Source organism: Leptodactylus fuscus, chromosome 2 (genome assembly GCF_031893055.1).
Source record: "Leptodactylus fuscus isolate aLepFus1 chromosome 2, aLepFus1.hap2, whole genome shotgun sequence".
NCBI lineage: Eukaryota > Metazoa > Chordata > Amphibia > Anura > Leptodactylidae > Leptodactylus > Leptodactylus fuscus.
Window position 1 is genome coordinate 225,989,800 of NC_134266.1, and position 18,430 is coordinate 226,008,229.

The 18,430-nt window shown below is 40.9% G+C and overlaps 1 protein-coding gene across 4 annotated transcripts in view; it reads right to left on the reverse strand.

The window, feature by feature from the left end:
- LRP1 (LDL receptor related protein 1) overlaps positions 1-18,430 on the reverse strand; it is a 222,721-nt gene that overhangs the window by 120,646 nt on the left and 83,645 nt on the right. For all 4 annotated transcript variants that reach the window (XM_075265731.1, XM_075265730.1, XM_075265729.1 and 1 more), the window contains exons 4-6: positions 9,325-9,444; positions 6,399-6,527; positions 4,460-4,723 (exon numbers count right to left, since the gene is read on the reverse strand). In XM_075265731.1, coding sequence (XP_075121832.1) covers positions 4,460-4,723; positions 6,399-6,527; positions 9,325-9,444 — 513 coding nt within the window. The remainder of the gene's footprint in view (positions 1-4,459; positions 4,724-6,398; positions 6,528-9,324; positions 9,445-18,430) is intronic.

Below are 18,430 nucleotides of genomic sequence, written 5' to 3' on the forward strand. Positions count from 1 at the left end.
TATACCACAAAGAATATTTATCCTCTATCCATAGAATAGAGATAAATAGCTAATCATTGGGGTCTGACCACTGAGACCCCACCGTTCGTAGGAATAGTGGCGCTCTACCCCGTATTGTAAATTTAGTCTGACTGCAACTAGACTGAATGTAGGCATGCCCCTTGCTGGACAGGAAACTTCTGCGCTGCCATTCATTTCAAAGGAAGCAGCGAAAACAGCCGAAGTACAGATCTCAGCTACCTCATGTGCTCCAATTAAAGTGATGGGTCCTGCCCAGAAAACAGCATGCCTACATTCAGCCAGCGTAAAACATCCCATTCTGAAAATTGGTGGGGGTCTCAGCAGTCAGACCCCCCACTGATCAGTTATTATCCTACTAATATTATAAATGTGAAAGCTTGCATGTTCATGTTTTTGTTACTCGATCACACACACAGCTGAACGGATTTGGATGAAATTTGGCAAATAGATAGCTTGTAACCTCAATTAACACATAGGCTACTTTTTATCCCAGTAAATGACATGGCTTCACGACTGTTATGAATTTATGTTCACATACTATATTACACTGCTCTTGGCAGCAGCTTATCACAGCTAATTGTAGGTTGCTGATAAAGCCAGGTCTGTCATCTCTCTATGTAAACTCACAGCTAACACTGAATCCATTGTGTACAAGCATTTGCATATTATCTGATCTGTTCCAGGCAGCGTTCTGACAAACATGCCAGGAAAAAAAAATCTAATTTGTCGCAAAATTCTGAAACAACAAGAGCTATGAAGGTAGCCAGAAGTCAACAGACTTCTCCTCAAGCGGAGCTCAGGTGGATCATCGACGCCAACAACACACTCATTATATGGTGTCCCAGCGAGCTGTTCTGATGCAGGAACAATCACTGTAAGGTGCGAGGAACAAGTTCAGTGGCAGGCCAGGCTTGACAGCTGCCGAAACTCGGTTGACGGCAGCAATTTGCTGAATATAGGTGGATCATCAACGTCAACAACACGCAGACGAAGTCGCGGGCAGAGGCTAGTCTCTAATATGGATAGAGGATAAAAATTCTTCATGGCTTATCCCTCTTAACTATCTTTAGGTTTTAGGCTGCAGTTTGGTTGTTTCACTTCAGACAATATTTAGTAAGGTTATAAAATGTATATGGATTATTTTATATATGTGATACAACTTTTAGTTACCTGCATTATACACATTGCCTGTAACGTATAGGCTGTAGAGTCAGCCATGTTAGTTGGCTGCAGTAATAAGAGCAGATTTAGCCCACAACGTCCCAGCGTATAAACAGAAGTGCTGATCTGATACTAAGCAAGTAAGCAGAGCCCCAAACAACTGCACCAAAATGCACCTGAATTTCACTATTAACAGCCCCAGAGGGAGAACATGTCAGATTGGGGATTCTCATATCAGCCTCCATTCTTACAGATAGTGCTTAGTACAGACAGCGGTGAGATGGCTCTTCTAAAAGTCCTGCCATAGTCTGTTTTGGCTGGGTTCATGTGTAAAGCGCTGAAATGTACTCTAAATGACTAAGCTTCAGCTGAAATCATGGCCTAAGTCTTCGGCTGCTGTCTGTACAGATTGTCTCTTTATTCTGCCAGTAGCATCCAGGCCAATGACACATCCAAACTGGCATGTAAGTGCTCTCATAGGAAGCACAGCTGGGGGGCCGGGGGGCCGCTGCATTTAGCTCTCTAATTCTACTACTTGGTAACCTTGGCCCTTAGAAATGAAATATTAAAATAGTCAGACATTTCTCCCCAAGCCCTAACTATACTTATCATTTATATATCATGTTTAATAGAAATGCCTAAGAAAAATCATATACTATAGTTTTCCACATACAAGTAAAAGAGAAAAATAAAACCTGGTATTTTAACTAGAAAAACATGATTTAAGCATTAGGTTATATTAAATGATTTTAAATTTTGGTGATGATATTTTTAATTTTTCATGTTTTTATCTATATTTTTAAAAAAATCCTTATCGTGCAATTCCTACTCTAGCTATTAAGCCAAAAAATAAGCTGTTAGTTTCTTTTTCCTGGAAGATGACCCATGGGTCAGAGACACAATGGTCTGGAGCAGACCCCATTGACTTCTATGAGAAAGTTATCTAGACATGCCCTGTGACCTGTGCAGAGGTCATTCTGCATGGAGGGAGCAGATAATCTTAGATATTCCCCTTGTGACTCTGCGACTTTATATATATATATATATATATATATATATATATATATATAATCATCATTATGCTGATAAGTGAAGGGGCTGCTGCATAGAAATCTCCTGCAGAAAACAGGAATTCTTAAAATAGTATTTAGCTTGGTAGCCAGAGTAAAAAATGCAGGATTTTTAGGGACGTATTCCCTTTATGACATTTGGAATCTACAGAGGACAGGCCAGACTCATTCACACATTATATGTTACACATCTCCCTCCTATGGAACATCTGGCCAAAAATGGCTTCCCCAAGGAGAACAGCTGATCGCCGTGGGTAAAAAGCTGGACTGGCCTTTCCATTTAGCTTGCTGTAATGACACCGTATAACCTGTACCTGTATATAAAGTGCACAGTCCCTTCCAACAATCGTTCACAGCTTATATATGACGCACATTTACAGCTCCGCAGTATTTTATAGAAGACAATAATTAAGTTTGCCAGAGGGCACAATCCCAAGAGCTAAGCTGCAGCCTTATAATGCAATGAGCCCTGCTGTACTGTAATATAAAAGATTCTGACACTTCAATGGATTCATGGCTAATGTGGAGACCAAATATTAGAACCACTAGACGCCGAACCGAAGCTGTAAATGCAGGAAACTTTGATGAATATAGGCTGTAACTATAATGATCCATCCAGGATATTTTTGTACAGCAGTTTATGTATGCTATAGAGTAATATATATATATATATATATATATATATATATATATATATATATATATATATATATATATATATACACACACACACACACATTAATATATATAATAAAGTGATTAATTAATGCTGTAATGTAAAACAGAAAAAAAGAAAATAATATGGAAATATGAAACAGAACACTAATGACTGCCCAATATATTGAGAGACAGAGTCCTCCTACCATGTAGTCAGAAGAATAAAATGTTCCATTCTTTTCTAGACATTGCTTCAGTATGAAACATGAATCAAACCTGACCAGATCCACACACAAATCCCTTATAGGGTAAAGGTAATAAGAAGCAAGCTCCATTTCCACTATGAAGTGTACCAAGGTGGCTGATGTACATGAACTCATACTGAAGTCAGAGCCAGGCAGGGAAAACATTACCACAGGCCTATTTCTAGGATGCCCGGGGTAAACAATTCTTAGTGTGTTCTTAATTCTACAGCAGTCACACTGCCCAATGGGACAAACTCTCAGATAAGAAAGGAAATTGTTAAAAATTATCAGGGCCCAAAAAATTAAAATGGTGACAGTAATACAGTCTACTTCACCACCAATCTAACAGAAGAACCACATCATTTAAAGATAACCTTCCATGTCCTCCTGCACATGCGGTTTTAGATACCACTAGAAAGTTGACAGTGTGCTGAATTTAGAGCACTGTCGGATTTTCTTTCTGCGCCGTAAGTTTCGTCACAAATCTCTGACCAGCGTCACAAGGGCGTTCCTGACAGTCTAGCTGAGCTGTGAGGAACGTTTCCACCTGACTGTATGCTCTGTGTTCCTCACAGCTCAGCAAAATCGCTGGGCGGTATGGATTGTACCCTATGACAGTACATGGCTGTGGATATATGAGTATAGTCGGGAGGAAAGGGTGTTCTTCACAGCCCAACTAGACTGTCTGGAGCGCTCTTCTGGCGATGGGCAGAGATCGGCGCCGAAAGTAACGGCATCAATATCTGAAGCCCCAGGGCGCAGAATGGGAAAACCAACAGTGCGCTGAATTCAGGTCACTGATGGCGTTCTTGCAGTATATAAAACCGCATGTCCCTGAGATTATGAAAGGTCCTCTTTAATTAAAACACATCTTTTGTGAAGACCACCCCTTATCCGGACCAGATACCATGTGACAGATTTTCAGTCCGATCACAGATTATGCAATTTTATCAGCATCTCGGGAAGAACACTTTTTTATTGTAACTTAGTGTGGATGGCCCAATCATATTTATCTGGACCATAAAACACAACAATGGAATCAATTTAAAGAGGATAGCTGGTTTCTAACATTGATAGCCTATTCATAGATTTCAATGGGGCAGCGCAGCTCATGGTATAGAAACACTACAAACAGCTGTGCTGTCTCAGTCTTTGTGATCTGCGGGGTTCTAGTTTTCAGATCTCTGCAGATCTACTATTGATGGTTTGTCCTAAGGATAGGCTATTAATGTTAGAAAGTGAAAAAACCCTTTTAAGCATTCAAAGAAAACCAAAATCTGCCATTGTGCATAAGTAAGAACTTACGGTGAAGACTTAGTGAAATGTTGATGATGCGTTCCTCAGTAAATCCCTTCAGGTTTGGAATCTTGGCGCAGTTTAGTGTTGTCTGGGCTGGGCTGTCTCCCATGTTGATCCAGCACACAGTCTCTTCAGCGTAGTTAAAATCCATTGCTGTTGTTTGCTTGGTGCTGGTTGGGTTAATACCTTGGACTGGTGCTCCATTCAGGTATGTGGCCAAGATGTTTTGTGTACTGGCAATAAGCAGAACTGTGGGTCTTTCTACTGGCTCTGAAAAAAAAAAGTGTAACATTAAGATTTTATAGTGTTAAATTGTAAAACATCCTGGAAACATTTGAAACATTCACAAAAGCAACATCCCAAATTATCTGCCAAAACGTAACTCTGAAAACTGAAGATAGTGTGCCAGCTTGGAACTTGAATCACAAATACACAAGCATATTACTAATGTGCTCTGCAAATGTAGGATGCAATGCTCCTGTAATGGTGGGAATGCTGCAGATGGTAAGGGGGGATGTTGTGTAGGTTAGTATCCATCACATGGCCATAGTCTGACACAGTGTTAATCTTAAAGAGGTTATCTGCCATAAAATAGGATATCCGTTTTATATTGGTGGTCATGTGACTCTTGGGACCTCTGCAGATCGATGCTTGCCCCTGTGAGTGGGTAACCTGTAATACTCACTTGTACTTTTAATAGCAATGGTTGAGAGACTTAACTGGAAAAACTGATACTGACAACCAGTACTCGATACCAGTGCTCACAACTCACACTATTAAAAGTACAGCAAGTAAGAACAGCAGATCCCATAGTCACTGGGGAACCAGCTGATCTGCAGAGGTCCCAACAGATATCTATCAATCTAAAATTGATGTCCTATATTATGGACAGGAGGTGTTCTAAAAAGGAGATAACCCTTTAAAGGTCAAACACAACTGTTGTCTGCACAAGAAAACTAATGAACATTTTGGGTAAACCGATTGACCCAAAACAGTAGACTAATGTTGAGATACACCGCATAGAATCTAAAAGGTCTATGACTTGTCTAAAATACAAGGCAACCACAAAGAGGGCTTTTTACTGACTGCCAGATTGGAGTCGGGAAGGAATTTTTTCCCCTGAAATGGGGCAATTGGCATGAGCCTCATGGGTTGTTTTTTTTTTTGCCTTCCTCTGGATCAACACTGTAGGGGATTGTAGTGTTACAGGCCGGACTAGATAGACTGATGTCTTCATCCAACCTCTCTATTATGTAACTATGTACAAATTGTCTGTACATTAACCTCTGAAGGAAATTTAGGGTCAAACTCGGGAACAGTAAATCCAGCATGTTCCAGGCAAAACTTCCTACAGGTTCTCTCCAAAACAATATCCCAAAACCCAATGAAAGAGTAAATATAACTCCCACATTCTTAACTGCTAGCCAAATGTTCATTCAGCTGACAGCTATTCCTCCTGCCCTTCCCACACACATGCAATCTCCATTAGACTGAATGTGCATGTGTTCTCACTATGGAGAGGTGAATATGTTGACAGAGACCTCTGGTGGCTTGTAACCAGCAAGATAAAAAAAATGGGTATGGTGTAGGCTGAACCAAGTTACTGTAACTTAGCTCAGACTGAAGTGAATTGAAGCTGATCTGTAGTAACCTGGTCTGGCCACTAAACCGAGAACAGCACTGTTTGCTTCCTGCTCTGTTCTTGGCTGGTTAGAACAAGCCGATTAATGGGGGAGATGAGTGTCAAACCTGACCTATCTGATATCAATGAGCTATCCTTAGAATAGGGTATCAATATTTTTACCATCTCTTCCAAAGTGAAGCTGAAATGCAGAGTGTTTTAGATAAGGAAGACCACTATCCCCAACCTGAATGACAAACATAGGGATAACATTCAATCTAGCACTACTAAAATGCACACAAATGAAGACAAGACAATGCTTACGGTTCTTAGCTTTGCAGGACTTATTGTCAGGCTGTAACAGATAGCCCTCTACACAGCCACAAGTGTAAGACCCTTCTGTGTTCTGGCAGGTCTGACTGCAGGTCCCATACAGCGTGCACTCATCAAAGTCTGTGGGGAGCAAAGAATTAAAAAGAAAAGACATTTTTATTACAAGTGTACTTTATAGTTGGCAAAAAGTAAACTTAAATATGATGCAATTTATGAAAAATTCATGGAACAAATGACGCAGCACATAAAATGATAAAAATAATTTATCTACAGTCTCTTTGAGGTAATGCGCTATTTTGGGTGAGAACTTCTGTCCTTAGACATCTGATGTCAGGCTCATGGCTTGGCTGTGATTCTGAATGTAACAGTAAATATAACCTACTTCCTATAGTGGTCGCACCCATGGGGTTAATATTCTCTGTTACCTCCTCCTGGAAACCAAAGCACTGTCCAGCAACTGCCCAAATTTCACCCCTTAAGCACCATGCACACTTGTGTATTTTACAGATTATTTTGCATCAGTATTTGTAAGCCAAAACACAAAACAGGTGCAAATGTTATACTTTTCATGTGTGTCAGTTCCACTTCTGAATCGTGACACAAGATACTGTCCAAACATATCTAAGTGTGAATAAGGCTGGTCTTACACGACCATAGGGTTTATGCGGTCCGCAATTTGCTGATCAGCAACACTAAATTTCACTTCAAAAAGTCATTCCACAGACGGCCGTGTCCAGCTGCACGCGCCCATAGAGTTCTATGATGTCCGTGACTTTGCAGACCTGTGGTATTCAGTGCGGACCTCGGTCACGACACGGCACACCATGGATAAACTCTCCGGTGGTGTAAGAGGCTGCACTGAACACAATGTGTCCGCAAATGGTCCGCAATTGAGAACCCACAATTGCAGACCCTTTGCAGACTAAACTTACAGTCGTGTAAAACCAACCTTAAGTCTTGTACAGTACAGAGTCATTGTCGCGCGATTAGACACATGATTAGAATTGTTACTTTCCCATTAGTGAGAACAAGTCACAAGCACATGCCTTATATTTCTATATCAAAGGGACTGTCCGACAAAGGACATTTATCATGTATTCACAGGATGAAGGTCTGATCTCTGGGGGTCCTAAGGCTAAGGCCCCACATTGCAGAAATGCACCTTTTTTGTCACAGACTTCATTGCGTTTAAGCCAAAGCCAGGAGTGGATTGAAGAAAAGGTAGAAGTATAAAAGCTTCCTACATATTTACAATTCCCTTTGTAGCCATTCCAGGCTTTGGCTCAAAAAACCACAACAAAATCTGCAACAAAAACAGCTGCATTTCCGCAACATGGGGCCTTAGCGAAAAGCTGACAAAAGACCTTTGTGGGGTGACCCCTTTAGGCTAAGGCCCCACGGGCCAGAAACACTGTGCTACAGCGCTGCAGAAACAACCGCAGAGTTAACGCATCGCGGTTCTTCCCGCAGCCCTTTGAACAGAAAGTTCACAGAGTTTTCCTCCACGGACTTTGTTACAATTATAGCCACCAGCGTTTCCGTAGATATAATTGACATGCTGCGATTTTCAAAACTGCAACGTTTTTGGAAATCGCAGAGTGTCCATGCTGTGATTTTTTCCACAAAGTGGGCATGGGATTCACATGAATCCCATCCACTTTGCAAGTACTGCAAAACGCCAAAATTTTTACTGTGGCGTTTCCGGCCCGTGGAGTCCCGGCCTTAATGATCTTATTAAGGAAAATTTCTGCATGGAGGGAATTCAGGATCTATTCACAGTCTGCTCTCCAACAGTGTTATTGCCAGTGAGAGGGTCCCCAGCTGGTAGTTGTGTATATTACCAAAATATACCGTATATACTCGAGTATAAGCCAAATTCTTCAGCACAGTTTTTGTGCTATAAAGCCCCCCATGGCCCCCCTACTCGAGTCAAGCAAAAAAATATTTTTTATTTTTTTTTTTGGAGGGGTGGTCTATGACCAGCCACAATAGTAATGTATAGAATCTCCCATAAAATAGTGAAAAAAAAGATGCTTTAAAAAAATATAATAAAAAAAATAAAGTAAATAAAAGTTCTAAAGCCCTCCTTTCCCTAGAATACATATAAAAGTAGAAAATGACTGTGAAACACAAACACATTAGGTATCCCTGTGTCTGAAAGTGCCCGGTCTACTGAATATAGGGGATCTGCAGTGCTCCTGTTAGGTCGGGAAAGGGTTAATAGGAGCACTGCAGAAGATACCCCATATATTGAGCCAGACTGAATTCCAAGTGGGGGAAAAAAAACTGTCCTCCAGCTCAGGCAGGGGGCAAACAGACAACCAAAACACCCCCTCCCCTTCCCCAGCATCTATTGCACCCAAAAACTCCGACTATTGTAATTTTTGAAATTTTCCAGTAGCTGCTGCATTTCCCCCCCTCGGCTTATACTCGAGTCAATACGTTTTCCCATTTTTTTGTGGTAAAATTAGGGGCCTCGGCTTATATTCAGGTCGGCTTATACTCAAGTATATATGGTAATTGTTTTTTGGCTTTTTGACAAAAACCAAAACTATTAATGTCAACATCAACCAGAGTCCTTTTTGAGAAATGTTACATACTGGAATATAGAAACCAAATCTAGCCATAAATGTATTGTCTTGTCCTGTGACCAATGTTCCCTTTCAGTTCCTTTATTCTGGTTTCCTATCGGCATGTATCTCACATATGAGTAACCGATTTCTCACAAGTAAAAAGGGAAAGCTTTCACAATTCGCTCTGCAACACAATGTTTTTTCTCTATGAAACTGTTGGTATCAGCAAAATTTTATTTTTCCCAACGATATACATTTTTTTCGCAATTGTCTTTGTCATGCTATAACTTTGGGCTGCATCATCTTCCTGTGCTGACCATTGAGCAAGCAGGAGCATTACTAACCTTTGCAAGACTTGCCGTCTTCAGCGAGCTGGAAAGAGGCGTTACAGTAGCATACGGGACCATTCACGGTACGTGCGCAGTGGTGCTGACATCCTGATATGGTGCAGTTATGAGCATATTCTAGAAAAGGAGAACACATAATATAACATTAGATGTCAATCAGTCCATAAAAAGATAGCTTAATATTAATAATATGCGGTAAAGGGGTTCATTGATGCAGTTATTAAAAAAAGCTGTACGGACAGGCCACTAGCCACGTTCTATCTAATCTCATACGGTACTGACCAGGGCATCAGAGGCATAACATGGACCATTGACACCCAATGAGGAATCTTTAATAAAGTTGGCACTTCTAACACTGATGTTTTCTTAATGCAGAAGGGTTCTTAGGCCCTGTGACCTCGATGCAACAATATTACCATGGTGCCCAGCTATTACTATGGAGCAGCTATGGCTCCAATCCTGCACATCGGGCTTATGCCAATTTAATTTATGAAACTACTCCATGGATATGGCCCTGTATTGCGCCAAAGATGTTCCACAACCCTCTTTCTGTACCTCACTCACTACATTTTGCAAAGATGGACAGAACAGGGTGAGCCAAGGCAAGAACTTCTTAGTCAAATTTATTACAACACACCACAAAAAAATGAGTTACCTAAGAAACCTCTGACAGGGGTAGATTTCCATTCTGGCACCCGGCACCTGATTTATTAAATAAATAATTCAGGCGTGCAATGCGGGGCTTTATTAAGATTCATGTAGGAAACGCCACTCGTAATAAATTCCGTCAACTGTGTGAATGTGAATTTCCTAAATTCCAAGTCACAGACACTGCGTGCTAACATCTTCAGAATCATTGCTTAAAAAAATTAAAATAAATAAAAATAATAAAAAAAACGGATTTGATTCTAATTCCAAAACATTTATTCAGTAAGAAAATCAACCGTACCGCTCACTAACAAGTCCAACCTTTAGGATTTAATGGCGATGCCTGAGGGTTTATTTATCTTGTCCTTGGCAGGTTACTAGTCATAAATGAAGCAGTCACCAGCAGCAAAGGCGGAAATAGCTTCATCATGTCTAGCTCTCAGTGTACACAGAAAATAAATCTCCCTAGGGTTTGTATGCTGAGCATTCCACATGCAGAGAAGTTAATTGGACAGATTAATTATTATGTGCAATGATCCCATAAAGTGTGACTGTTCCGCAGCTAAAGTAATTGCCACACGCAACAGCCTTTCTGACTAGCCCTTTTACAATGCGCCGTGCAGGACATGACTGGCAAGGGATTAAGGGAAGGTGGTTGAACCCAAAGTTCGTTCCAATCCTTTATCTGAAATTAAGGAGAGATTTTCATTATTTCCAGACGGCCGTGCCCTGAAATGCATCACCGGTGGCGTCACAATTTATCTTGGTTCAGTAAATTTATAAAACATCCATTCCTCAAAAATGCAACAATCCCACCGGACCCAAAGGTTTATAAAAATAAAAAAACTTGCAATGCAAGGGCTTTAACGTCCTCCAGGGTGCTGGCTTGTAGAGTATTAGCAGAGTTCAGATGACTTACGTCTCACTAGTCACTTCCTCTGGACTACCACAAATCTGTTTCTGTATATGGTTGTTTATGAGGAGCTGACCTTCTCTCAGCACCAGCACTATAAAACAACCGCATCAGCATGTTCCAGCTTTCCATGCACGTTAACCTCTTACCACAAACAGCAGGACTCACACACAACTTCTAGTGTATCTAGGTTCATCCAGTTTTCACACACTCCAGATAGGTCTAATTTACTAAATAGTAATAACTCTGCATACGGTGCATTACCATGTTATCCAGACTAGAAATGTTGGATTAAATTGACAACTGGGTGTCGCCAGATGGGAGCGAGGCTCTGCACACTTTAAGACCGGGTTCACACTGGGTTTTTTGGTCTGGAAACTGAGGTGGAGGCCGTCTCAGTTTGCGGACCAAAAAACGGGTAGCAGTGACTGGATGTCGGTACAATGCACCGGCATCCAGTCGCGCACTCCGCTCCGGATTAGGTCCAATGAATGGGCTTAGTTGGGAGTGTCTTCAAGAATGAGCATGTCACTTCTTTTTTCCCGGAGCCGGAACAAACGGTTCCCAGAAAAAAAGAACTGACCAGCTCCCGTTGATTTCAATGGGAGCTGTCTTTTTGGTCAGGATTTTGAGGCAGATACGGCCTCAAAATCCTAACCAAAATACTCAGTGTGAACTCAGCCTAACACGGTCCAATCAGGGCAGACTATATGGGGACACACCACTCTGACAAGAGCAATGATAATACCCAATTATCTATTTATTGATAAGGTTTGCATGCTGGGAACCGTGCTGCACACTCACGCACAAAGGACACTGGCAACGTTAGGTACTAAAGCGTTGCCCCACTGAAGTCTATAGGACAGAGCTGTAGGATCTAAAGCCAGTGCTACACTGTACAGAGAGGGAGTAGCGGCTACCCACATGAGCAACGCTGTCCCAGAGAAGCTGATCTTCTGGGGTCCTGTGTGTCAAACCCTCACAGCTCTAATATTGAAGCTTTATACTAAAGACAGTCCATCAATGTTAGAAAAAGGACAACCCCTTTAGGCCAGGACCCCATGTGGTGTTAACGTTTTGGTTTACAGTCCTTGCAAACTGGATGAGAGTCTAGCGAATCCCATCCACACATTGCAGAAAAATACCCACAGCGGAAACACTGTGATTTCTAAAAACCGTTGCAGTTTAGGAAATCTAGGATGTAATTTACACCAATGGAAACGCCAGCGGTTTACCCATAGGTATAATTGTAACAGAAAGGCTGCAGAGGAAACCACTGCGGACTTTACGTGTAACTGCTACGGGAAAAAATGCTATGTGTGTCCGCCATGTTTTTTCCTGCAAAGCTTTTTGGCTGTGGCCAGCTATGTGAGGCCTTAACCTTAAAAGGATAAAAAAAATGTGTCCTTCTCATATAACGTACATAGACTTATTATAAGGTATGTGTTTGCTGGACGCAGAAGACCCCTTTAAGGTTTGACTACATCCCACTGTACAAAAAACTGGCCTGGATATTATAATATGTGTAAAGATCTTTCTTTGATGCTGCACAGAGGTAAGCAAATATTTTGTTCTATTTGCTTTTTACAACCCGAGAACATAACAGGAGAAATGATTTTCTTGTTATTCTAAGTAAAGTAGTAGAAGAAACTCAAATATGGGATTATATTTGTTTAATGAATGTTAATGACTGGTGAATTCTGCACAAAATTTGTAAAAAGAGGATGAAAGGAAAAAATTTGCTGAGCTCTAGCGGTGTACATAGTATGGGAAACCAAACACAGTACAAAAGGTGCTATCTAAGCAACTTATCCCTTTAGAAAAGTAGTGCAAGGATAAACTCATTGTAGATGATGCTGTACAATAACACACAAATTAGGAAATCTAAGACACAAAAATAGCTAGTTTACAGGCTTAGGGTAAAGCTCCAGTTAGAATGTCAGTACAGGTTTGTAATAGATCTTAAAGGGGTTGTCCCATAACAAGGATCCTATCTATACTGCTAGTTTATGTGGATTTAAGACTTTTCCTAAATACACTGCTTTATCAAAACTGCTTTGTTTGGCCGCTATCTTAATTTATTCATTTCATTGTTGACACTGGCCCTTGGGATTATCTGCTCATTTGTCAAGTGACATAACTGCCTGCTCTCAGGGGGGGAGGGGCTGACAAGCAACAGAGCTCCTCATATAGGGGAGGGGGGACATGAGAGCCACGGGATTACTGTGCTGTCTATCATCAACTTTTCCACTTATCAGCCGGTTTAATTGAATTTGGCTCATAAGGGCTGAGATAAGGAGTCATTACCTCTGTATGTAATGAAAGCTGACTCAAATCCAGCTCTGCTACATCAGTTTCCACATCAGCGTCATACTGTGGATCATAGCAGATAGCAGAGCAAGTGAAACCCCGTCCACCAATGTGCGAGAAATCCAGGAAGTGAAGAGAGTACAGAGCCTTCAGGCTTCAGAACAAGAGTTATGGGAATACCCCTTTAAGAAAGAAATATGTGATTTTCCCCACTTTTCTAAATGTTAGTCTATGAAGAGTGGGTGCGGTAGAAATAATTGCTGCTCTTACACTATGCTATTCTTTTAACATCATTAGGTTGTAGATAAGTAACTAGGAGTGCACAGAATGAGGCACTAAATCAATTAATTTGCCAGCAGGAAAATCCTACTCCACCTTTCCCTTCTCCACACAGATCTGTCTATGAAGAAGAATTTGGAGACCAATATAATGTAAACAAGTAGTCAGACTGAAGATAAGGAGCATCAGAAAAGCTTAATAAGTGGTAAAAGAAACAGATCTCCTTAATAAGACATATTATAAATTTCTTATATGCACTATTCACATATGACAAGTTGTTTATAACGGGAGGAATGCTTTAAAGTGACAAATGAATGGGAGCTACACTGAATTAATTCTGCATCACCACTACAGTGTACAGAGCAGTCTCTTTCCACCTCCGTGCAGATATCAGCTGATCGTGGGGGTGTCAGGTATTAGACCCTGACGATACTAATGATCACCTATCTTCAGTAAACGACATCAATATCCAGTCTTAGCAACCTCTTTCAGAAGGTAGGGCAGTCTGTTTTTTTTCCCAGAAACAGCTCCACTCTTGTCCATAAGATGTGTCTACTATTAACACATTGTTATATATGTGAACAAGGTTGAGCAATACCAGACATGACCAAAGCACATGAATGGTGCAGTTTCTGGGAAAAATAAATACATTTTTTTTAAGAGTGCCTGTCATGTCCCCAAGAAGCAAAACAGATATCGTATTTATATTAACTGTCCTCACTGGCTGAAGGTCAGATTCCTTCTCCTGTAGTCTCCACAAGCAGCTTCGCCTTACTTTCAGCACCCAAAATGTTATTTAAGGATTATTCATTAATAATGGGAATTAATTAACACCCATTTGGTACTCAATGGTGGTTGGTTTCCACCACCCAGTACTAAAACAGAGTGAATCTGACCTACTCCTTGTCCAAGCAGCACAGACAGTTTGAGCCTGGCTTCAGTAGCGTGATCTTGCAAGATAGTGTATACAGGGGCTTAGCTATAGGGCAGGGGGTCAGCAGCCTTTGGCTCTCCAGCTGCTGTGAAACTACAACTCCCAACATGCTCCAGTCACTTCTATGGGAGTTGCAAGAATAGCAGAGCAAGTATGCATGCTGGGAGTTGTAGTTTTACAACAGCTGAAGTGAAGTAGTGCAGTGCGGAAGGTTGCATACCCCTGCTATAGGGAGTGCAGGGGTATTAGTCGCCACTAGGTCTAGGATCCTGAGGGGGTCTAATGGTACCTCTGCCATATACAATCTATCTCTATTCTAAATATTACAAGATAGGGGCCCCATTACAGACTTTGCCTTAGGGTCCTAGAGCTTGAAGCACAGCGTCAGAGCTGCTCAAGTTCATGCCTTTTGTCACCTCAAGGCAACTAACCAATTGCCAGTTATTTACTGACAATAATCAGTGCTTAAAGGAATGGCGCTGACTGCAGGGAACAGGGGGATAACAAAAAAATTTGATTAAAAAAGCATAACTATTGTTATACAATTGATATGTAGTAGTTTGTATAGATAAATAGGTGATAAGTGATAAGAAATCACTTCCTGGATTTCTCGCACATTGGTGGGCGAGGTTTCACTTGCTCTGCTATCTGCTATGATCCACAGTATGATGCTGATGTGGAAACTGATGTAGCAGAGCTGGATTTGAGTCAGTTTGCATTACATACAGAGGTAACGGACTCCCTATCTCTGCCCTTATCAGCCAATGATATATGATAGATAGATAGATTAGATAGATTTGTACAGTACTTATTTAATCATCTATTTAGAGTCATCACATATATTATATTGTACATTATATTGTTAAAAGCAAAAAGAAGTGCAAATAATTCACTATAGATCACCACTTTAGGAGTCCCTAGTTGGTGACTGTTCCCAATTTCAAGGGCCGCTGAAGTGATTCATTAAAAAAAAATCCCCATAAGGGACAAGACTTTCTGTGGCAAATCCTGACCTGAAATGTCCTAGTCTTTAGAGAATGTGCATTAAAAAGTGGTAAATACATGTTCACTGAACATGTCATGATGGGAACAAGAGGCGATCAAGACGTGCCTAAACTGGATTTAGATACACCTGTCTGACAGCCAAGTGTCCCTAGAAATTATTCTCAAATGCAGGAGACGGTGCACAGGAGCGCGGCGGGTGGATTTTCGCACAGTACACCGGATTCTCCAAGAGTTTTACATCTGAAATAATGGATGAAACAAATGTATACCTTGTAAGTGAAAGAGTACAGTGCAGGGAAATTAGGAGCACTATCGCAGCTCTATGGGACATCATTAAAGAGTAGAAAAGGAGGATGTTCTCAGAGAACACAGAGCGCCCATTGTGGCAGCCTCGGCAGCTGAGTGCCTCTTGCACTTGCACTGTGTCAAATCAATTTATCCAGGAGAGGCCTGATGCATCCTGATGAGAGGGCACGGCCACAAATGATTTGCAATTCTTTGATTTTGCTTCCTCCATGCTCACTCCACCATAAAGAGGAAAGCATGATCTTGTGCAGGAAGAGCTGTTGGCAGTGACCCATAGCAATTAAAATCGGAATAACTGGTAGTCTCAAGGGGTGCGGAAAATTCAGGGCATATTATAGGCTCAGAGAGTTCATTGGTTCTTAGGGTGCACAGATATTAATCCCTTGCAGCACTGAAGCATGTAAAGACCACCATTGACAATATAATCAAAGAAACTAAAGGTCTATGCTTCTGGGATAGGATACAATATGTCTATTTTAATATTATTTTTATTATAAAAGGGGCAGTCTCACAAATACAACCCCTTTTGAAAGAGCTCAAGCAGGTCCTACTTCTCTACCCCCAAATGATTAGGATTTTTTTTGACAAGGAAGCGGTCTTAAAGAAGATCTTTAACCACCTCCACAAGTTTCCAACTCTGTACAAACTTCAGTACAATAGGAGCAACTCCACTGATTCTGCTGAAGTTGCAACTTTTTCTCTAGCCCCCACCATTCCTGAGGAACCACATTTGTTGGTTTCAGCATCCAATAGGCTAAGTAAAGGGGTAAGCCACATTCAAACCAACACTGAGACCAATGGTATTGTTTGTATTATAAAAAGATATATAATTTTCAATATATTTTCTGTATAAATTCCTCATGTTTTTCTAGATCTCTTCTTGCTGCCATTCGTTCTGCTAACTCCCAGTGGGAAAATACCCCAAAACAAAACAGTCCATGGTCATGTGATATACGGTCTATGGTCATGTGATATACGGTCCATGGTCATGTGATATACGGTCTATGGTCATGTGATATACGGTCTATGGTCATGTGATGAACACACAGGTGCACATCTCATAGTCAGTAAGCAGTATTGAATGGCAACAGACAGTTGTCATTTCTTTGTAACATTAGCTGATCATGGCCATGATTTTTAATCGTGGACAACCCCTTTAAAAAGTTCTTACTACAAGTTTGCCAAAAGACAGCTATACAGCTACACATACAGGTATGAATCAACAAGGTTTATAATAAGCCTATTCCAGACATCTTGGTATTTCTTAGATCCTGAAATAAGATAAAATTGTGCAAGTTACAGAGCACATCAACTTAGAAACTAAAATTTTGTAACTTAATAATTCATATAAATATATTACATTTTATAATATATCTGATTAAAGAAATCTGTATTCTTCTCCACGTATTAGGCTGCTTTTCTCATCACTTAGACTGATTGTTCATATAGAATCTGTTTCTGCGCCCCAGGTCTCCGTTTATACAGGTTTCAGTTTCCTGCCGACAGGAGATGGAAACCTGCAGGCATTTTTGAAGCCCATTCATTTGAAAAGTGTCCGGCCATGAGCGCTGTGAGCGTTTTATGCTCTCCACGACGAAACCGTTTTTTTTGTTTGTTTGTTTGTTTTTTTTAAATGGTTTCAACGCGGAGAGGATAAAACGCTGACCGGTGCTCACGGTCCGACCCAGTCTGACAGGTTTCTGTCTTCTGCCGACAGAAGAAGGAAACCTGAGTACGGAGACCGAACAATGGTGTGAACCCAGTGTCACCTCACACACAGAAGTCTATGGAGAGGGGAGAGGAGACTGTTAACTGATTAATGGTCTCATTTAGAGACAGTGTAGAGTCTTATCCTGAAATATAGAATTGTTATAAGAGCTCCCTGACTCAGTATAGAAGAGTTTAGCAGCTGAGGTTATTTGTGTACCTTTTCAAGAAGCCCCTTCCCTCTCCATACAGCTCTATGTAAACAGTAACTCTGTCTGATATGACACATATCACAGACAAATGTGAGTTTTAGGGATATACAACGTCTGTGATTTCTGTAATGGAAAGCTGTTCCCTGCTTTGCCTTCAGGCCACTAGTAGCTGTTTTGTTAACTTCTGTGGTCTGTCTGACTGCAGTGTAGTATACAAAGACCCCCGCTGCAGCACTGACCTTCCGGACTACCCGGTCATTGGCCGTCATTGGCTACAGCAGTCATGTAGTTAGCCTGCTGTTGAACACTGGAGATGGAATGGCAAGAGGAAGTTATTCGGCAAGTATAGAGCATTATTTTTTTGCATTTACCCTTTTGGCAAAATCTTATTTTTCATGGACAACAAATCCTTTATCTAAAATCTAACCTTTCTGATCTTGTGTTCCCTCCTACAGCATATATCAGGGGACCACTGGACAATGCAAGGTGAGACCTTCTCACAAATGCCTCATGTCTATGACCAAGTATAGTGTTAACTACAGTATTTACAGCCGCTTTGCTTCGTACAAGTGTTACAATTTTCAGCAACCACTATACAAGGTATATCTTATATCTATCAAGCAGAATAATAGTCTGTTTATGAACAGACTACCAGAGTCTTGCCTAATCTAGGAAGTGCTTCTAGGAGCTGATAAGAATCCCTTACGGCATACTAGGATACAGTCAAAGATTTATGTCCTTTTAACCGTACCCACATCATTAATCTCTACCTAATGGTATCTTTATGCC